Raw genomic sequence first — 22826 nt, 5'->3', positions numbered from 1 at the left:
TTGCAGTGAATTTGACTCTTATGCAGAGTACCTCCAGCACCTGCATAAGGAGTTAAAGTAATTCTGGGAACCTGAGAAAAAAACATGAGCCTTTCTCTAGTTATTCATAGAAAACAGATTTCTTACCCGTCCCCTGTCTCGAACTAACAGTGTCCTTAAAGGAAAAAGGATAAATTATGTTCTCAGATATGTGAGCAGAGTTCCCAAGCATCTGAAGGTGGTCCGGCCCAGTCTGTCACATTTTTCATATTCTTTACATTCCTAATCCCTTCAGATTCTATTATATGAATTTTCAGTATTGTGGGTGCTGTCTGAGAGCTTTCTAAATGAAACAATTCAGCATATTCATACTAACTGCAATTTATTTTTTAACACATTCTTGCGTTTAAATTTCTGGCTTTTTTGTTACCTTATGAGCTCTTTATACTGTATTTCTTTGGTGCTTTTTCCTCCCCTAATGCTAGGGGACATTTTTGATCAGACATATATACTGTATGTTTATATATCTGTAATTGCATTATTATTGTTTGCTGATATTAGTGAGCATTGTGAGAGGGCTTATTTATTAGTATTGCATAAAAAGAAAAAGTAACTAAAAAGTTATATTTTGTAACTCTGATGTAGCCAGTATCCTCAACCAATGTTCCTTGTTCTCACTAACAAAATACTTACTGTATCCAGAGAGGCAGATGCTCTTAAGTCTTGTAAAAATCCAACCTCCAGTAGGTGGAGGAGGAAGCTTTGGTCCTTAATACCATAGACACGGTCCAAAAACAGCACCATTGGTGCTTTATGGTCAGGACAGAAACTTGCAGACATGTCTGGCTCAGTGACTGTACCATCTAAAAAAAAATTAAATATTTAATTTCTATTTCACACAAAAAATGCAGCTCAGCTCAAAATCTCCTAACAACTTTCCATTTTCAAATCTTCTAAAAAATTCTAATGTATAATAGAAGACAATAAAATTATAGGATAAATTCATCAATGAACTAGGCAGCTGCAACTCCAGGAAGTTCAATGGCGTAGCATGCATACTTGTATCCACAATACAATTGCCTTGTCTCTTGTTCTAAGCAATCAACATGTATAAAGTAATTTTCTTAATATAACAATAAAGAACTATTATGGAGAAAGAGAGACAGACAGACACTGCAGAAAGATTGGTTAGAAATTGTAAAAGGGCAATCAGAATATATTTGTAGAGTCACAGCCCCAGTGCAAAACATATAAAGGCATGCTTGCCCAGTTTTTATAGCCCCCTTTTACCTCCTGTGATGGGAGGGCACGGCGGTCCTAGCCACTGTATAGATGGAATCTGATTGGAGATTATTTGGCATTGATTAAGGAAAGGATGATGACCTGCACTGTACAATTTGTTGTTAGGTACTCCCAGATATTTTCTGTGAATTAACTAAATAATTGCTTCTTGTCTTTCTTCTGGCATGGCCAGACAATGTAGCCAAGGGCTCCCCTAGTGCACGTGGGCACAACTCCATTGATTTAGGTGGAGATGCACTCACACTAGCATTTAATTTAGCCCGAAGTCAATAGAAATTATAGCAACAAAAAACTTCTGTATATCTATTTAAACACTTTTGAAAAGTCTGCACGATGGTAAACTGAAAAGTTACCTTTGTTAACTGTTGATAGCTTTAGTGGTATACTTATAATCCCAACCAAGTCTTCTGTTGGCACAAGAGAACGAAGAATTGACCTGATTCGAATAGCTTCTCCTTTCCCAGTTTGGATAAGCTGTTGAAACATGATCATACATATAAAATAAGATATTTAGTTAATTGAAAAACACTGACAAAACCTCATTGATTGAAATATTAATACTGAGGGTTTTGTTTGTTTTATAAATCACTGTTTACCCCTCCCCTTCCTGCGCGCGCGCGCGCACACACACACACACACACACACACAGAGTATATAAAAGGGAGGTTCCAGTTTTTAATCATTCCACCCTTCTTGCCTGTCCCAATTTAAATGGGATGCAACAGATTTCTGAAAACACACTTTGGCAATGACTACACTGAAATCACAGGGTTCAGGTAGACATACCAAAGCTAGCTTTTATCTCACTAGCTTGGGTACCAAAGCAACAAATCCAGACTTTTAATCATTTTTGTTGCTCTTCTCTGGACTTTCTCCAGTTTGTCCACATCCTTCATGAAATGTGGCACCCAGAACTGGACACAATACTCCAGTTGAAGCCTAATCAGTGCAGAGTAGACTGGAAGAATTACTTTTCATATCTTGCTTACAACACTCCTGCTTATATATCCAGGAATGATGTTTGGGTTTTTTGCAACTGTGTTACACTGTCGACTCATATTTTGCTTGTGATCAACTATGACCCTCCAGAACCCTTTCCACAGTACTCCTTCCTAGGCAGTCATTTCCCATTTTGTGTGTGTGCAACCGATTAGGAGCATAATTACTATAAACTTCCAATGGGAATTGGGTGCCCACTTGCCCTATGTGCCTGTGAAAATCTTCCCCAGAACATTTATTCATATGAACTTATTTTGTGTTTAGGTTAGATATTTAGACTATTCAAAAAACCCAAACTGATTTTCCTCAAACTTTTCAAAACAGTTATCTTTGCCTAAGATCACACAGGGGAAGTTATATGTTCTAAGAAATGGTTGAGAAAGTTATGAGCAAATGAAAAAGAAGGCTAAAATTAAAAAAATAAATCTGAATTTATTTATGGCATTTGCTATAGCAAAACGTACAATGTAATATACATTCATTTACAAATCACCATCTTTTTCCCACCATAGAGATGTTTCCTATCTAGCATCAATATCAGTACAGTTTTGCAAATTATTCATTGCTGTGTGATGAATTAAATGCAGACAAGCTAATCTTTATGTGAGTTGTCACATAATCATTGGTTTGCATTAGCAGCTCCTGCAAGGTATGTTACAGGACAATAAAACTAATGTGGTAAAACCAACTAGCAAGTGGGCAGTTCAGTTGTCAGTAGCTCACAAAGTTTGTTTTTATCGAAGAATAATTAACTCTATTCCTTAAGTGTAGAAATTACAAGTTTTTTAATTTCTCCTACATTCTACTTCTATCCTGAAAACTCACATTTTATTTTCAACTCTGTACAGTTACATTTAATCAAATCTTTAGAGATCAAGAAGAACGTTCAGAGCATCTGTGATTTCTTTTCTACCCTACTTATAAGGCATCAGCATCACCAACTAACTTACCATATTTGGAGAAGCAGTGCTGCCTAGTGGATAGGGCACTGCACTGTAAAACCTGTAAAGTGAAATCCTAATCTTCCTGAAGTCAATGGCAAAACTCCCATTGACTTCAATGGAACCTGGATTTTGGCCCTGGGTTCTATTTCACAACTCTCATACTGACATGCTGTCTGAACTCGGATGAATCACTTCATCTCTGTGTTTCTCTATGTCCCCTTCCACCATTTGTCTCTTATCTAATTAGATATTTCAGGGCAGAAATTACCTTTCAGCTCTGTGCCTCCCTTCCGGATCTCTACACACTATTGTCATACAGATATAATAATGAAGGTCCTTGGGTTCCAGACTACTTACTCAATACATGACCCTAGGCAAGTCATGTAATTTCATTGCATCATAACTAATCCAGCTATAAAACACTGTATAAAACCATGTCCTTCAAAAAACAAACCTCTTATACTTCATCTGAGTTAAGCCGCCTAGATGAGCAGTTTTACACTTATACTCATAATACAAGTCAAGGGAAATACCGTGATTCCTTTATTAGTCCAACACATATGATAATATCCAAAATCTGGGCTGAAGTACTAACAGTTTTAGCAATAAGTATAGTTTTTTATATAATGTGTATTCAGTATAATGTCACTTGAATGGATATAGATATTTGCAGCTCGTATATTTTACCCAACTCCTTTTACTTTTATTTCTGAGCAAGGGAGCAAAGCCACTTACATGCATTTCTGGTGCACAGCGTCCAAGCAAGTCTATCAGAGCTGAATAAAATGACATAATTGCATTGCCCATGTGCACAATCTCTTCTTCCTCCTCTTCTTCAACACTGCTGAAAAGGAACCAAAAACATGTGACTATTTTGGATGACAATGGATAGCCTAAAATAAGGTTGGATTCTTCGTTATAAGGTGACTGTGTAAAACTTTAGCCTAAAGCTCCTGCTGCCTGAAAGCAGTGTTTATTGACCTAATTCTTGTGTCTGGTCACATGTTAATTTCTTCTACACTAAGAAATACATTTATTATTCACTTTTTCTTCAAGTTTTACTGTAGTCTTATTTTATAAGTTAGCCCAGAATAGATAGGAAAAGTCTTTCATGTTTTCTGTTTAAAAATATTTTTCATTAACTCTGTAGCATGTTCCCTGTGTACATTTTATATGAAAAGTCCAATTATAAATTATGTACCCTGTTTCACATCTGAAAGTTCACACTAATACTTATGTATCTAAAATATGTATCAGGTTCTCAAGTTTGCTGGGGAAGGAGGACGGGTTGTGGAATGTATATGAGCAACGCATCTCGAAGAACAAGTTATGGAAAAGGTAATTGTCTTTTCTTCTTCGAGTGCTTGTTCATGTCCATTCCACATTAGGTGACTCCCAAGCAGTACCCCTGGAGGTGGGTAGGGGTCCACAGACATGTAGATTGCAACACAGCTTTGCCGAACTCAGCGTTGTCTCTGGCCTGCTGAGTGATGGCATAATGAGACATGAATGTGTGGACAGAGGACCACGTCGTGGGTCTACAGATGTCCTGGATAGGGATGTACGCCAGGAAGGCAGCTGAAGATGCCTGGGCTCTTGTTGAGTGGGCTCTGACAATCGGCAGTGGCAGAACCCCCACTAGGTCATAACAGATCCTTATGCACAAGGTGATCCAATTGGAAATGCTTTGCGAGGACACCAGAAGGCCCTTCATCCTATCCGCTGTAGTGATGAAGAGCTGAGTTGATTTATGGAAAGGCTTGGTACGTTCTAATTAAAAAGCCAAGGCCCTTCAGATGTCCAGGGAGTGAGGACACCTCTCTTCACTGGACTTGTGTGGTTTGGGACAGAACACTAGGAGGAAGTTGTCCTGGTTCATATGGAAGGTGGACCGCACCTTTGGCAGGAAGGCCGGTTGGGGGCACAGCTGAACCTTGTCTTTGTAGAAGACCATGTACAGTGGTTCTGAGGTCAGGGCTCTAATCTCAGAGACCCGTCTTGCTGATGTCACTGCCACCAGGAACGCAACCTTCCATGACACATGAGAAAGGGAGCAGGAGTCCAGCGGCTCAAAGGGGAGGCCTGTGAGCCTAGAGCGGAACAAGTTAAGATTCCACTGTGGGACAGGAGTCCGCACCTGCAGGAAGAGTCTCTCAAGACCTCTCAAGAATCTGACCGTCATGTCATGGGAGAACGCTACTGTCCTTGGATTGGCGGATGAAAAGTGGAGATGGCTGCGAGATGCACTCTAATGGAAGAGTGTGCCAGGCCCTGGTTCCTCAAATGAAGCAGATAATCTAAGACAGATTGTATGGAAGGAGACCCAGGAAGAAGAGATACCGTGCTCGGATGCCCAGCGGGAAAACCTTGTCCACTTGGTCACATAAGTGAGTCTGATTGAGGGCTTCCTATATCCCAGGTGGACCTGTTAGACCTCCTCAGAACAGGTCCACTCCTCCAGGTTCAGCCACGCAGTATCCACGCCGAGAGCTGGAGGGATGCGAGGTTGGGGTGTAAGAGCCGACCATGGTCCTGTGACAGCAGGTCCAATTGGTTGGGCAGGGGCCAGGGAGGGGTTGCTATCAGGTTCATGTGTGTGCCGAACCAGTGCTGGCACACAGATGCCTCAACCACAAGGGAACTGGGGTCTGGGTGGGAGTATAAGTACTCATGCCCTTTGGGTGGGACAAAGTAATTGCTTTCCATCCTCTTAGAGATAGGGGCCAGGGAAGAGGGAGTCTGCCACAGGGCATCAGTGATTTTGGAAGGGGTAGAACCATCCTGGCAGGAGCCAAGGACATCAAACAGAGAGTCTGAGGGCTCTTTCACTTCCTCTATCTGAAGTCCCAGGTTGGAAGCGACCTTCTTCAAAAGTTCCTGGTGCGCCATGGCATCATCCTGAGGAACTGGGTGCGAGGGCACCATGATAGCCTCATCTGGCGACAATGAGGACGATGCTGGTGCCATGGGAACCTCAACGTCCATTGGTGGTCCAGCCTAGGTCCTCCTGGACCTGTGGGGTATTACCCCCCCCAAAGCCTGGAGCACCGGAGGGGGACGGAATACTGAGGCTCCCAACACTGACCGGGCAGCCTGGGGAGGCTGGGTGAACCCCCAAGGGTTCCACGGGTACCGTGTCCCCGGCCCACTGCACTTGGGGCCATTGGACAGGTTTTGGTGCTGATGATGTGAGCGGCACTGTTGTTATCGGGGCTTGTCCCACAGTCAGGGAATCTTGCTCCATGCTGGAGCTATAAGCATAGCGGTTGGTAGCAGGCAACCAGGATTGGATGGAGTGGTGACTCTTGTCTGACTGGTGCTGGTCGCTGCGTCTTGAAGCCAACCTGTTCGAGCAAGACAGGCATCTTGGTTGGGATCTCTGGGTCGGATGGCATTCGGTGGATTTGCGTCGGACACCCGGCGATCCATGTCTTATGCTACTCGACCGGTACCAGGATGTCAAATGGGACTGGAAGCAACTATGGGTCAGTTACTGGGAAGATCCTCCTGAGTAGGGCGACCTCTTTGTTGGAGATGGGCAATGACAGCTCGGTGATCGGCGGACTCTGATCCCCGATCAGTCCCGTGATCGGTACTGGGCCCTTGGAGATGGTCGGGCTGGTCCTGGAGTTCTTGCCAGGTGGCATGTGCTCAGAGGATCTGCACCAATCTACCGGAAAGGTATGCCTTGAGTCCCTCGATGGGTGCCCCTGTTGTGGGGATTGAAGAGGGCTCCTCTGGGGCGTGATAGTCCTGAGGCGTGATAGCTTCGGGCAGGCGAACACTGGCAGGACATCCCTCTCGATGGGGACAGTACCGCTGAGGTGGGGACACATGCATTGAACCCAACGTGGGTTTTCCCCAAGACTGGGGTACTGCAGGTGGCACTGGGAGCGTCAGGATCTCCTGAGCTGCTTGAAGGGCTTCGGGCATTGACGGCACCTGAAGCTGGCCAGGGCCAGCACTGCTATCTGGAGTCTTAGGCGAAGTATGGGATGGGCTGCACCACTTGACTTGAGCTGGGGTCTGACTTCCTGAAAGGGGCATTGAGCTGCCCGGCACGGGTCTTGGCTCACCCACAGCCCTCTCCTTTCCTTTATGGGAGGTAAGAGATCTTCCCTTCACAGTCTTTTTCGTCTTCTTGACTGGAGCCATGGAGGGAGATCGGTACTGGCTTGTGGACGGCCCCAGCGGAGCACTGTGTATGGAGGCCACAGTGTTCGGTGCAGAGTTGGACTGCTGCTCTGGTGCTGAAATGAGTGCCGACTCCATTAAGTGCACCTTTAGATGGATATTGTGCTCCTTCATCCTAGGTTTGAAGGACTTGCAGATCCGATACTTGTCGCTTATGTATCCGATACTATGTCGCTAAGCACCTTCAGCAGCTGGTATGTGGATCACTGGTGGGCATAGGCCATCCCCTGGCTGAGTCCCATTCAGGACTATGAGAACTTCAAGAACTACTACTAAGGTTAACTAACTGTAACAACTATCTACTACCATACTACAAGTTCTACAGAGTTCGAACGAACAGAGAACGAGACAAGGCTAGCCAAAGAAGCAGATGTTCCAGCATCATCACTGGTGGCAAGAAGGAACTGAGGGTAGGGAGAGCCAGCAGCACCCCTTATACTGCGCCATGCAGGAGTCCCTCCAGAGGGCGCCAGAGCTGGTCCCCTGTGGATACTGCTGAGGCAAGTATGCATACCTAATGTGGAATGGACATGAGCAAGCACTCAAAGAATAATAATTGTTTACTCTTCAATTATGTTATTAGGATGCTGTCTACCATCAATCAAAGAGGAGTTAACTTCTAGTTGATTTGTAAAGTCAAAAACCTACTGCACTTCATGTAAATGTGAGTGGTCATAGACAGGGGTTTGCCGACAGGAGGATTCTGTGACTATGACCAATTCAAAAGTGTACTCTACAGTGTGGTTTAGAAAAATACGTCCATTGCTTTAGACAAAGGGAAAGAAACTTCAAGATGTTTCTTACATTGGGATTTTCAAAGCAGATTAGGGGATTTAGACAAGTATCTTTCAATTTGTTGAACTGCTTTAAAACCTCAGCCTTAATCTTTTCTTTCAGAATTCCAGAAGCAAAAATATTTCTTCTGTATAAAGTATTCAATAATGCATAGATTTTATTGAATCTCTGGGGCAAGGAGTAAAAAGGGGCCAGCTGGGGTCACCTCTCCCCTCCCCCCAAGAACTCTGCAGAGGAGACATCACCTGCACCACTCTTGGGCACTAAGACATAGGAGGTACCTTTCTTTCCTCCTGCCATGTGGCCTTAGGGGAAAAACCTTCTGAGCAGAGTGTGTGCGCTCCAACCTTCTTGTTCCCCACAACCCTCACAATCTCTTCAGCTCAATTTCACACCACATCTGCTCCTCTCCCCTACTCTTCCCTGCCCTGTCCCCTATAGCTCCTTTCCCTTCCATGTTCTCTCTCCCTTCACCTTTCCTTCCATTTGCTGATCTCCTCCTATCTAAACCCACGATAAAAAGCAATCATAGAACTAACATGAAGCTTGCTGTTATCACACTGTTCACTCTCCTTGTGTGTTATTCTACCCTGTCCCCTCTGTGTCTGGCTTATCAATTTACACTGTAAACTCTTTGAGGTAGGGACTGTCTGCCCCTCTGTGTCTATACAGTGCCTAGCACAATGGGGCAAACATGGTTAGTCATTAGGTACTACTGTAGTATACAAGATTAATAATTCAGCTAATGAAACATCAGCATTTGCCAAAAGAGCATATAAATTTACTTACACTTCTCTTATATAGCACTGAGATGGAAGGTCAAGAGTTGGGTTCTCTGAGATCTTAATAGCTCCTTGCATAGCTGCCAGCAAACCATTTCCTCCTTCTCCTCTAAGAGCTGGCCCAAAGCATTCTGGGCGTCGAATAAGGAGCTTGACAACAACACTAGCATTTTCCTCAACACTCTCACCTAAAGACCAACAGGACATGTTAGCCTCTTATATAAAAGCCAATACACTTCTTCTGAAAGGAAACCACTAATTTATGAACAGTTTGGATTTTTCCCTAAATTTTACAGAACATAAAATAATAGAGAGAGAGAGAAACAAACGTTTTTAAAAGGAAAAAATGCTAAATTTACAGCACCAGTGATAAATCTTCTACTTAATCAAAAATCAGTTATTATACACAGAATGACAGTGTAAACTCCCCCAAACTGTCTTGGCCAAAGTTCAACAACCCTAACCTAGAAGACTGACTTCTAGGGTTGCCAGGGGAATTCATTTCCAGAACTACTACTGTCTTTGCCCTCTCTTCTGAGACTGCGAACAAAGGCAGCAATTGTGGTAGCAGCTTCTGAAGTATCTATGCAGGAAAATGACTGAGAACTCATTTCACATAAATAATTAAACCATCACTAGAAGGTAACAAAAATGGTTACTAACCTTCTGTAACTGCTGTTCTTTGAGATGTGTTGCACATGTCCATTCCACTCTTGGCATGTGTGTGGCCTTTGCAGTCATTGGAAACTTTTCCTTCAGTGGTTCTGCCAGGATGGTCGAAACGCCCTCTGCCATTGTGTGTGTAAAAGCTATTCGGTAGCCCCTGCCCCTCCTTATTAATAGTTTTGCAAACAGCCAGTAGGTGGAGGCAGAAGCCTCCAAAAGGCCTCACGTACACAGTACCTTGAACTTTACAATTAATCTTCCTTTTGCTGCCAAAGGCAAAAAGAATCCTGCTCTAAGCCAGTTTGCACTAACCAGATAACAGAAGCACGGGGCTTAACACCCACCAATAAAGTGTTAACACGGCATGGTCTTTGTCTGAAAGTGTATAAAAAGCTTGTAAAACTTGTGTGCAGTAAAGTCTTCTGTATCCATTACAGAGCTCTCCTTTCTTCTGCAAAATAAAGCATTTTTCCTTATCCCTGTCAGGCTGTTATTGGCTCTCAGCTAGGCAGACCCAATATTTCGGTAACAGTTTCTGGCGACTCCAGACGGGACTCTCCTAGCTCGGACATTGGACTCCAGATGGCTGCGGCGAACTGGGAATGGCGCCAACGGGGTGTTTAGTATAATCTAGGCATGGTTCCACTTGATCTTTAGCAACTCTCTGTGTAGGAGTGGAATTGGAGGAAAAGCATAGCAGAGTTGTTCAGTCAGGATAGTAGGAAAGTGTCTGTGATGGAACCTGGACTGCAACCTTGTACGGAACAAAACTGATAGCATTTCCTGTTAGTTTTGTTTGTGAATAGATCTATCTGGGGATTCCCTCACTGCTGGAAAATGCACCTGACCTGATGGAAAATGCACCTGGCTACATCCAGGCAGAAAGATCACTTGTGGTGATTTGTAAACAATCTGCTTAGATGGTCAGGATGCTCACTCTGCACCCCTGAAAGGTAAGAGGGTTCAAGATTGATTTAGTTGGCAGAGCAAAAGTTCAAGAGATGAATGGCCTCTTGACAAAGTGGGGAAGAGCAGGCTCCTCCCTGCCTGTTGAGGTAAAACATTGTCGCTGTGTTGTCTGTGAGAACAAACAGGCTTTTTCCCTGGACATGAGATAGGAAAAACTGGCATCCTAGCGAATAACCCTTAGTTCCATGACATTGATTTGTAGAGACATGTCTTGTGAAGACCATAAACTCTGAGTTTGGAGGGGACCCTGATGAGCACAGATGCATCTGTCACCAATGTCAACGAAGGCTGAGGGTGGACACAGTGAACACCTTCACACACATTGAGCCAGTGAGCTCTATAATCCTCAGAAGGGGATGAGATGTCTCCTGAGGAAACTGCCTCATCGGGGAGGAGGACAATGAAGCCAGCACAGGTTTCTCTCCAGCAGACTTCTCCTGAACCACCACTTCCTGCTCACCACCAGGCCCAGAACCGGACTCAGGGACAGGCAGTGTCTGGTGAGTAGACTCTCTGTGCCTCTCTGAGGAGACAGAGCAGGAATGCCTCATGTATGACTTGGAAACTAGGGGGAATCTTCAGATTCCAAAAGAACCATTGGATGGGTGGTGGGCCCCAGTAACTCCTGGCCATTGCAGTTTGAGGAGCTCGAGGCAACCTCAGGTAATAACACCTGGATAGGGAGTAACATGACTGGCTCCGAGGCTGGGAAACATAGGAATGAATCTCCAATTCAGAGGACTAATCATTCTCTGCTGACCAAGGTGGGGGTGGGGGAAGGAGCTCCAATTATGCTGGAGAATGGTGCAGAGTCAGTAAAGAGTGTAAAGCAGCTAACATTGCAAGCTTCTCCTTTTATGGTACCAACAGGGGCATAAAATCTGAGGCCAAGGAGGTTGCTGCGGTACTGGCGCACCTCTGCCTGCCAGTAACAGGAGCATGGTTTCCAGCACCACCAGGGACACAGGTACTGATAGACTCAGAAGACCTCTAACCGCTGCAAATGCCTCCAGCATGGTCGGGCTCAAGTCATTGTGGTCACAAATGTAGAAGTCACCTCTTCAGGCCCCAGACTCAACAGTGCCTGCCTCAGTGTTGGAGCCAATGATGCTGCTTTCAACGCTATCTGAGATGAGGAGTTCTTGTATTTTGTCTGTATTCTACTCTTATCCCCATGCTTAGAGGATTTGGTTGCCAGCAGCTTTCCTTTCTCGGTGGTCTGTCTAGAGGTCTCATGCCTCTTCTTGGGCACTGGAGAGGGCAAGTGGTGCCAAATCTCAGGCAGCATAAGAGGCACACGCCTAACCAATCCCAAAGCACTTGATGCCAAGTCAAGACTGCTAGCTTCTGATGGAAATCTCAGGGCTGCTCCAGGAGCAAAAACTTCAGCCTCGCTTCTCTGTCTTTAGGCTTTGGCTTAAAGTTCTTGCAAATCTGGCAAGGATTCTGAATATGAGCTTCCCCCAAGCATTTCAAGCAATTTGAGTGTGGTTCACTGTCGGGCACTGGCCCAAAACAAAAGACACAGGGCTTGAAGCATGGTGACCAAGGCATCCCTCAGTACCAAGAAAAAGAAACCCCAGATCTGGGGACTGAAAAAGAACACTAAAAGTAAACTAACAGTTACTAAGTACTAAGCAACTATAAAACAAGATAACTATTCACAAGAGCACTTGCTAAGGCAAACCATGAAATTCCAACAACTATCACAGGTGGTAAGAAGGGACTGAGATGCTCTGGGGAAGTTGGGTCCTTTATATTGGAGTTTAGTGGTGTGCGACAGCAGAGGTGCTCAAGCCACCCTGATGGGTACCACTGAAATAAAAATTTCTGACTACTGTGCATGGGGTGCACGCACACCAAGAATGAAATGCATATGTGCAATCACTCAAAGAAGAATTTTCTGTTCATTGCTGACCAGGGCCAATATTCCAACTGGTGACCTGGATCAATCATAAAATTTAAATACCTGATTACCAGTCCCTGGAAGCATTCACTTAAAGCTTTAGAAAATATACTACAGGGGACAATGCTGCACTGATATAAGGATAAATACTAATTTAACAGGCTCCCTCACATTCAGATTGTATAAAACTCAGTGCAATCCCCGCCCCAATTAAAAGATTAATTGTTTTAAATGGCCAGTGTTTTTCATGAAATAAAGTGATATTATTTCAGTGGTCCAACAGAAATGGAGATTGTTGCTAAACACTGTATTGTCTATGTTCTGGCACAATGAATATCTCCTGTGATCTAGCAACTAAATCTTCTCAGAGTGACTAAGGAATGTCAAATCCACCAAGGATTGATACATCTACCCTCTAGACACGGTAATTTAACTGCAGTAAAAAAGTATCTCAGATTATTTTCAATATATGTTTAGGTAGAGATAAATATGTTTTGCTTGCTATATTAAGGCTTTAAATAGAATCCTTCTCAATTTCAATTTTTTGAAGATTTTTGCTGAAGAATTGCCACTTTGAGGTCTATTATTGAGTGATCAGAGAGAGTGAACCAAAAAAACTTCAAAAACAGATTCCAACATGAAGCTGCAGAATTGGAATTAATTTGCAAACTAGATACCATCAGATTAGGCCTGAATAAAGACTGGGAGTGGTTGGGTCATTACAAAACCTAAACTTAATTTCCCCAATACTAATTTCTCCCTACAGTTACTCACACCTTCTTGTCAACTGTCTATAATGGGCCTCTCTCTTACCATTTCAAAAGTTATTTTTCCTCCCTGGGTATCCTGCTGTTAATTGATTTATCTCGTTAGACTGACCTAACACTTGGTAAAGCACCACCATCTTTTCATGTATTTATACCCGTTCCTGTATTTTTTACTTCATACATCTGATGAAGTGGGTTCTAGCTCACGAAAGATTATGCCCAAATAAATTTGTTAGTCTCCAAGGTGTCACAAGGACACCTCGTTTTTTTTTTTGCTGATACAGACTAACACAGCTACCACTGAAACCGTGTACTTTTGAGACACTTATTGAAATTAGCCTTCAGTGTTTCCTTTTTTATCTTTATGATTTGTCATATCAAGTGATGAAATAAAAAAAATCACCATTGTTTTTAATATCTGAGGGTTAATCTTGAAATCCTTATTTGGACAAAGCTCCCAGTTATAACAATGGTTATTTTGCCTGAGGAAAGACAGAACAAAAACTTCAAGATTGGTCTCCAGGTTTGAATCTGATATCAGTGTGATCAGCAGACCTTTTAAGCTTTAGTAATGCTCCAAGCCCCAACTTGGTATGGCCACTAATAACAGATTTTGGACAATTGGCATGTTGAACTCTTACAGTGCTTACAACTGCACTGGTCCTTTTTGTTCATTTTAACCTCTTGTGTGTTGCATTAAACTTTTCACTAGTATGATTAGTGATCTAATATTATAATAAACAAGATCAACAAAATTATACCTTGTCAGATTTTCATCAATGAGTTTCTTCCCATTGTATAGTTAATGAACATTTAAAATGTGTTAGGAATACTTACATAACATTTAAAAGGCTGAGCCTTTCCCCTCTGCCTCCCCTTGTCAGAGCCTTTCTCCACTTCTGCAGTCTTTCCCTGCTGAGGAGAAGGGCTCCAGCAATGGGGAGCTAACAACGTCTTTTCCCACTGCCTGAGTCTTTCCCTCCGGTGAGGAAGGGCTCCATCAGTGAGGAAGTTGTGGGGCACTACACTGCTAAAAAATAGCAGTGTAGCTGAGAAGCACAGCTTGGGCAAGTAGAGAGCCACGTAGGGCAGAGGCGGCAAACTTTTTGGCCTGAGGGGCCGCATCGGGTTTCCAAAAATGTATGGAGGGCCAGTTAGCGGAGGTTGAGCCTTCCCAAACAGCCAAGTGTGGTCTGTCCCCCGTCCCCTATCCAATCCCTCCTGCTTCTTGCCTCCTGACAGCCCGCCCCAGGACTCCTGCCCCATCCAACCCGCCCCTGTTCCCTGATGCCCCCCTCCCCTCGGAACTCCTGCCTGATCCAACCCACCCTGTTCCCTGACAGCCCCCAGAACCCCTGCCCCTGACTGTCCCCGCCACTCCATCCAACCCCTCTTCTCATTCCTGACTGCCCCCCCGGGGACCCCTCCCCCATACAACCACCCCTTTTCCCTGTCCCCGACCGCCCCCGGAACCCCTGCCCCTGACTTCCCACGCTGCCTGGAGCACCAGTGGCTGGCGGTGCTACAGCCGCACTGCCCAGAGCGTCAGGACAGGCAGCCACACCACCTAGCTGGAGCCAGCCATGCACCACGCAGCACAGAGCACTGGGTCAGGATGGGCTCTGCAGCTGCGCTGCCCCAGGAGCTTACAGCCCCGCCGCCCAGAGCATTGTGGCAAGGCAAGTTGAGGCTGTGGGGTGGAGGGACAGCAGGGGAGGGGCTGGGGGCTAGCCTCCTGGGACAGGAGCTCAGGGGCGGGGCAGGAGGGTCCTGTGGGCTGGATGTGGCCCGTGGGCTGTAGTTTGCCCACCTCTGATGTAGGGTGTGTACTCGGGCATGTCTTTACTCACCTAAACCAGGTCTCCCCCAGTCAATGCTGCTATTCATACCTGTGCTGGGAGAGCTATGTTTATGTACACTACATGCCGCTTAAAGAAGCATGCAGTGTAGACATATTCTCAAGCGCCAACTGCAATCTGTGAACCTCATCAGCAGTCTCAGCCAAGGGTCCGAGAAATGAATGATCATTGAGAAGGAACTACTTTTTCTCTTCTAGAGTTTGTTTCTTCACTTCAAGATTAAGGTACATTGACAGGCAACAGGAAGAAGAGATGACTAAATTCTTCAATATTGTTTATCCAGCATCTTTCACAAACACTAAACTCACACAAAAATATTTAACTGATAGAGAAATGTGTAAAAAAATGAGGTTTTCTTAAAACATTTAAGAAAACATCTCTTGAGATAATCAAGATGCCAAAGATTTAAACTTACTGTTAACAAAGACAGCAAATCTTAAGAACGATAGGTAACGTTCACCCTCTATCGGATTCCATCCAATGTCAGGATATCCTTTAGCTACCAGCATAGGGCAGCTCTGAAGTCCACAAGCAGCCAAGTAGGTGACAACCTGTTAAATATAAGCATTTGTAGTATTGAACATTTGTAATGTTTTAGTTTTGAAATGCATTTCTAATAATGTTATCGATGTTTGAAACAAAATAGAACATCAGAAATAAATTACAAAATATTTTTATATAGCAAATGTTTTGACCTGCCTCTGAGAAACAATGTGGTTATGCTTAACATTGCATCAATTTATTTTTCTAGCTCTTAGTTTTCTATATCAAATAATGAAGAACCTAAAACCTTTTTTATTTTTAAGATGGCCTATTTACATGATCAGAACATCCAGAAAACAATTGACAGTGTTTTAATTTGGGAGGTGAAAAATCAAAGAATCAAGAACTGTGAAAGTCCGATTTTTCCCCCCTATATTAAACAAACTGTAGAGAGAAAGTTAGGAAACAAAAATGTAACAACTTAAGAACTTGTTTTGGATTCCTAGCTCATAGCAAGAGCAAAATTCCTGCCACATCCAAGGTTACCTAATGTGAAACAATGTTGTTAAGCTTTCTGGGTGAAACCCTGATCCTGCCTATGCAATGGAAATGTTAATATTCAAAAGTGCTGAGATTTCATAATCAGACTTTTTTTGGGGAATTATAATAATTAGGGTAAAACTAAATGGAAGTACAAATATTCAAACTCTTCAAAACATTGATCAATACACAATTGAAAAAGTCTAAAGATCCAGCAAGAATTAAATTGGAATTTCTGTAATCTATAGATACCAAATGTAATGTTACTTACCAAGAGAAATGTCAAAAACTACTAGATGAACCTTTGAGAAGAGGTTGGAAGTTAATTTATAGTAAGATGTAGTGAATAGTCTTACCTCCTTCAAAACATGGGCCACAGAATTTTACTATTAACTTCTAATGTGTACCATACTGCAGGATAACTTGAGATGGTAAGGAAGGGAGGGAGGAAAAGAAGGAAAGAGACGCAGTAGTTCTCTCTCCTAGGATTTTTCAAATAGCATATTTATGATAGAAAACCATTGCTTTGAGTATTTTATCCTACTGTAGGGCTCAACCATCAAGATGTGGGCTAATAATTTTCACTATAATCCTCAATTCTAATTAATATATATATTATATATACATACAAAAATATTAAAAGAATGTTAAGGTTGTAAGTCACATACTCAAAAGTTTGGAAAAGACCAAAATTAAGGTTGCCTGTAAAACCTTAATTTGCACTCCCAGTCCCACCCCCAGTTGTTTGCATTATACCATCTTTAATTACATGAACTCATTTTTTTCCCCACAGGACTTCTTCCTCAGTATACAGGATGGACAGTGCTCACCGAATATATAACCAATATTTCATTTTATCTTAATCATGTGTGGCCTTATTTACTGCACACCATTCAAACCATGCATTGAATACACAATTATTAATTTCCTCATGAGTTTTTCTATGGTGCTCATCACTCTAATATCTAAACACTTCACAAATATTAATGAATTTATCACCAGAACACTGCTGTAACAGAAAGCAGTGTTGTTATCCCCATTTTACACATGGGGAACTGAAGCACTGAGGGATTAAGACCAAAATTGTCAAAAATGTCACCTAATTTTGTGTGCCCAAATTGAGACACATAAACCCTAATTTTTCAGAGTACTTGCCAATTTTATAGCATTTTATATGTTCAAAACACAGCTCCAACCGACTTCAGTTACTATTGTGAGCACTCAGCACTTCTGTGCACGTGGACCCAAATGTCTCAAGTTGGGCTACCAGAAAACGAGACACACACAGCAGCCAGAAGAAATTTTGTCTTAAATGACTTGCTCAACATCACATAGGAACTCTATGGCAAAAGCAGGGATAGAATCCAATTCTGTAGGGCAGCATTTGACTGCCTTTATCACTAGACCATCCTTTCTCTTCTTGCAATCTCCTGCATTTTCACTTCACGCCTTCCAACTTTGCAACCAGTGAGACTGGGATCTCATAGACAATGTCATTTATTATACAATCTTGACTGATTCCCAGAAGACGGTCCATCCTCTTTAGCATTTCCTAACTTTTGAGTACTTGACTTTGCACCCTTAATGTTCTTTGCACATATTTTTGCATGTAATTTCCTAATTTTTTTAAAAAGCAAAATGAAGCAACAGAAATTACAGCATGTGGAATCACAGTGATCCCCACATGGGTCATCAGTAGGATTTGGACCTTTCAATCCACAGAACAGTCCTCTGCCACTTGAACTAATACAGTAACTTAATAGCAGTAGGCTATCATCTATGTCAGAGGTTCTCAAACTGTGGTCCGTGGACCACCAGTGGTTTGCGAGTTCCATTCAGGTGGTCCATGTACCCTGGGCGGCCGCACATGAGAGAATGAAGAGCCACCCACCTAATTAGTGGAGCCACGCAGGCATGGCTTCAATAATTAGGTGCCAGGCCCCTGAGAAGATGCACATGTAAGGTGAAGCGGTGGCCTGGGGGGAATAGGAGGTAGGTGGCAGTGGGATGAGAACAGGGGGTGGGGGGAATTTGGGATGTACAGGGCTTCAGTGGCCAGAGAAAGAGGCAATTTTCCCCAGCTCCAGGGCTGTGGCTGCCGGGAAGAAACCCTCCCTCTTTCCAGTCCCAGCTCGGGGGCTGCCACGATGGGGGAGAGAGGGCACATCCATCACATTAGAAAGGTATTAAAATATGAGTTGCATGCTTTTATTTGTAGAACAAAAAATCCCATTAATTATTATTAAGGTTTGTTTTAATATAGTGCTTTTATCCAAAGCGCTTTACAATGGTTGGCTAACAGTACAAACAACATTTGGAAAGATCATTAAGTGGTCCACCGAGACCCTCAGCAATTTTCAAGTGGTCCGCGAAAAAAGAAGTTTGAGAAACACTGATTTATGTGGACCAACCAGTAGAGGGAAATAAGACATTTTGGCAGGCAGTTTCACAGATATTTGCTGACAGCAAGGAATATAAAGACTTAGGAAACCTGGGTCCAATTCCAATTTCTAGAGAAGAATGTGTTCAAGTGGTTATAAACCCTTCTGCCCCTGTGCCCTCACATCACCTGGGATCCTGTCTCCATCCCCTTCTGATCCTATCTATCCCCACCACCTGCCCCACTCCCCCTTTGTTCTTATCCACCCCTCTGGCCTATTCACTCCTCCTCACTGCCATCTAGATCTGCCCCATCCTCTTCCATTCCTCATCCATGCCTACACCCTGACTCCTGTCAGCATTCAATTCCCCTTCTGCTCGTACCCAAAGGCTCAGACTACTGACCTCTTCTCCTCCTGATTCCTCACCAACTATCCACCTCCTGCATCCTTCCGTTCTGTGCCCATGCACCCTCCTTCCCCAGCTTATCTCCCACACCCTCTATCCAACTATCCACTGTTCCTATCCAACCCCCAACTGCCTACTTCCTTCTTCCTTCTCTGCTGTTACCAGCTGCCACATCCCTGCAGCTCTTGTCTCTGTTCTGCTCTGCTCCTATCCACCACCTTGCCACCGGATTCCAGCCCCACCCCTTCTGCTTCTCCACCCCACCTGGTTCCTGTTCCCCTTCCCCTCTGCACCTAGCACCTAACACCCTTCTCCCCACACACACTGCAGCCTTACCCAGGCCATTTGTCTGATTTTAAACTGGACAGTCCTCTTTTTGAGTAGTCCCCCATCCAATACTGAGACAAAACCAGATGCTTATATGTTGGCCAAATTCGGATGAATTTTCACAGGATCAACATATGATAAATCCCTGAGACCAAGGTGATCCCATCACAGCCTACTTTCAAGTCCCTGTTTCAAAGCAAGGAGGCACTAGAGCTTCTCACTTAAATAGCTGAAAGATTATTAATTATTATTATTTTTAACATGGACAAAGCAACATATTTTCCCTAAATCTCATTTGGGAAGCAGCTTGACCATTTCAGCTGAAATTTAAAAAAAAAAAATTAGCTTGAGACATATACCTGTCATGGAAAATTATAACCCAAATAGTTAGCTTTGCAAAGTTATAAGACCTGAAATTAGAGACTTACAATGGGAAGTGTCAAGCAGCCTTTGCTATAGACATAACTTCCTGCATTATCTATAATTTGTTTGTTCTATTGAGTTTCGTACTGAATACACAATGGAATGTAATCACATAATATTTGGGAATTTAATCAGGGGATACTGAAGAAATTAGAAATGTAATCCTAGCATGCTTTAATTTTACTTTAAAAAAGACATTTAGGGTAAGTAAGGATCCAGGCATCAACCAGGGGAAAAGTGTGTTGCTCCAATTTGGGGCAGATTACTGGTGCATGTTGAAGACTTCAAATTCCAAGACAGCTTTTTGGAGCACAAAAACCAATAATGTTTCAAATTTTTAGAATTCCAATATTCAAGTAGATTTCAAATCAGGCAAATCCAGTTCACGCATGCCAATTTAAAACAATACCTATTTTAAAGATCTTTTATTTTACCCTACCCTTAATAACTAATTACATGGCTTTGCTATAAAAAGAACATAGAATTGGAACAGTTAGCCTGCCCTTAATATCATGCTGTCCTTTAACAACTATAAATAAGAGGAGTCAGGAAGATTGCCCCTCTGCCCTACATTACTGCAAGATGAGAAAGGGATTGTTGCAGCGTGATCAAATAATTAATAAACATTTATTGCAAAACCTCAACCTTATTATGGCATGATCTGACTAGAAGGAGACAGAAAGAACATAGAGCAAAATAAATAAATAAAATAAGCTAATAGTAAGCACTTACTTTTTCCAGGTCTGGCTCTTCCAAAGCTAGTGCAAGCTCATTATTGTCCATTACAGAGGCAGCTGCAACATCTAGTGGAGTGGAACCCCTCATAGAAGGAGATGCTGGAGAAAAATATGGTAATATAAAGTAATTAAAATTATTTAGTTTGCACTAATGAAAGTTGTGCAGCAGAGGGCAGCAGTTACACTGTAATCTAGGTCATACTCAAATATATTCATATACAGTATATTTTACAGTCCCAACTCAACAAAGCAAAGCTTAAGTGCTTTACTGAGTAGGGATGGACTTAAGTACATGCTTAAGTTCTGTGCTGATTCAGGACCTATATACACTGCTTTTACTGTTTTAAAGACATGGACAAAGCAGCCTGGGATAACAACTCATAAAAACTGAACTTTAGAGAAATGTAATAGAAGTTATATGTCCTCAGCATAGGGAAAATTTTCATTCTATAACTTTAGAGGGCATGAAGTGCTATCAAAAGATCATCTCAAGTATTTAAAAATGTGTATACCTGGTTGGAACATTGTGTTACTATCACCTACTATTTCTTTATTTTACTCTTAGGTTGGTAATAAGAAAGTCATTTTTTCTTGGGCCACACTAAAATTAAGAACTATGCACTTCCAGGCTTTGGGGGTAGAATATGAAACTTCAAGTCATATGGTTGCACTTCAGGGAAGGATCTTTGCATTACTAACTTTCACACACACACACACACCTTCCTAACCATTCATTAGTTGGCAGACTAAAAGACACCAGCATTATTATAAGGGTTAAATTAAATCTTTAATTTCCAGAAATAACTGTATCAAAGGTAAGGGGCATCAAGTAATATGGTTTTCTTCCTAACTCTTTCATTATGTTTAAATAACCCAGCTTTAGATTCTTCTGTTTGTAATCCAATTCACAGAAGTCTAATGATAGAAAGATAGAAAACTATGTTTTTCATTAACATTAATCCAATAATTGAATTTAAACTTCAAAGAGGTCCTCACAATACCATGCCTCAGCTTGATAAACAAGTCAGACGGCAGTCCTGCGATATTGCAATATCCATGGGAGTTGCTTTCAGCAGTCAAAGTTACATGACATACCAAGCCCAACACTGCTGTTTTCCAGCAAGTAACTTAGATGCTCAAACATGGCCTTTTGGTTTTGGCGGCTGATTCGACAGAAGTAGCACAGGAACCGACAACAGCTTGCCACCATCTTAGGAAAAGCGATCTGCTAAAGAAGAAAATTGACAAAGCAACTAAATATGTTAATTACCAATGCTGCACAGATTCTTCTTCATGTATTCCTAATAAGAAACTTTTATGATAGGACCAATGTAGTCAGTGGCTCTTATATGCATGCCTTAACCCCAGTTAGTCTCGGAGGGCGGGGGGGAAGAAAAAGACTTCCTTGCACCTTTCTCTTAGGTTCATTTTAACAGCACGCCTAAAATGATGATATAAATCATTCTGCAGAGCTTCAGGAAATTGCAAAGGGCTATATAGGAGTGAAAGAAGGTGGTCTATGAACAACCATTTCTGCATCCCAAAGTACTTTACAGACTACAGGGTTTATACATTGTTACTCAGAAAAAAGTATGTTAAAAGTTAGGAAATTCCAGAATTAAGGTTGCCAGTGCAATCTTAGGCCCAGTCTACACCTAAAAATTAGATTGATCTAGTGACATCACTCAGGGCTGTGAAAAATGCAGTGCAATGTAGTTAGGTTGACCTAGCCCCCACTGTAGAAGCAGCTGGGAAAAACTTGCTTTTCTGTCCCCAATGAAATTTTTCCTATTGGCATCAAGACTGTGTTAAAGAATAAATAAATCATTCTGGATCAAAGCCACATGAAAATCTCAGGTGTATTATGCATATACTGTAATTACTGAGGTGAAAACTCTGAAGTACTAATACATCTGGGGTAGTAAAAGCATGAGAACAGTGAGACACAGCTACATCCAACTTACAGGGCAAGTCTGATCAGTACCAGAAACCATTAGCTTCTTTCCCTCTTTCAGCTTAACACATTGATCTTCTACAGCTGTTATACTAAGCAAACAGTTAGATTTTTCAGTGGGCAGGCAGAAAAATACCACACTGATCAGCTAGTCTCCTAAAGTTATGTCTACAACATATTCTGTGGTTCTGGCAGTTAAAACAAATTCTTTTAACATACTGGCAGTTCCACAGGGGCTGTATTGCCGCTGCTGTAAATGGTCATAGTTCCATTGACTTCATGGACCAATGACAATTTACACCAACTGAGGATCTGCCCCACCATCTTGACTACTGTATATTTTGCAATGCATGCACATTGGAATCCATTAACATGTCATCTTTTGAGCATTCTCGGACCTTGATTCTCCTCTC

At 42.6% G+C, this 22826-nt stretch overlaps 1 protein-coding gene across 1 annotated transcript in view; it reads right to left on the bottom strand.

Annotated features, from left to right (window-relative positions):
• The window catches only part of RYR3 (ryanodine receptor 3), a 637001-nt gene that overhangs the window by 241287 nt on the left and 372888 nt on the right, over window positions 1-22826 (bottom strand). Inside the window, 7 exon segments of the mRNA XM_039536203.1 lie at window positions 673-842; window positions 1635-1755; window positions 3960-4068; window positions 9003-9183; window positions 15578-15713; window positions 20455-20558; window positions 21555-21687. Of these exon segments, the coding sequence (XP_039392137.1) occupies window positions 673-842; window positions 1635-1755; window positions 3960-4068; window positions 9003-9183; window positions 15578-15713; window positions 20455-20558; window positions 21555-21687 (954 nt within the window).

This window comes from Mauremys reevesii, linkage group 4, assembly GCF_016161935.1.
Source record: "Mauremys reevesii isolate NIE-2019 linkage group 4, ASM1616193v1, whole genome shotgun sequence".
Taxonomy (NCBI): domain Eukaryota; kingdom Metazoa; phylum Chordata; order Testudines; family Geoemydidae; genus Mauremys; species Mauremys reevesii.
Note: the sequence above shows the minus strand (reverse complement) of the source record. Positions and strands in the feature narration are given on the sequence as shown.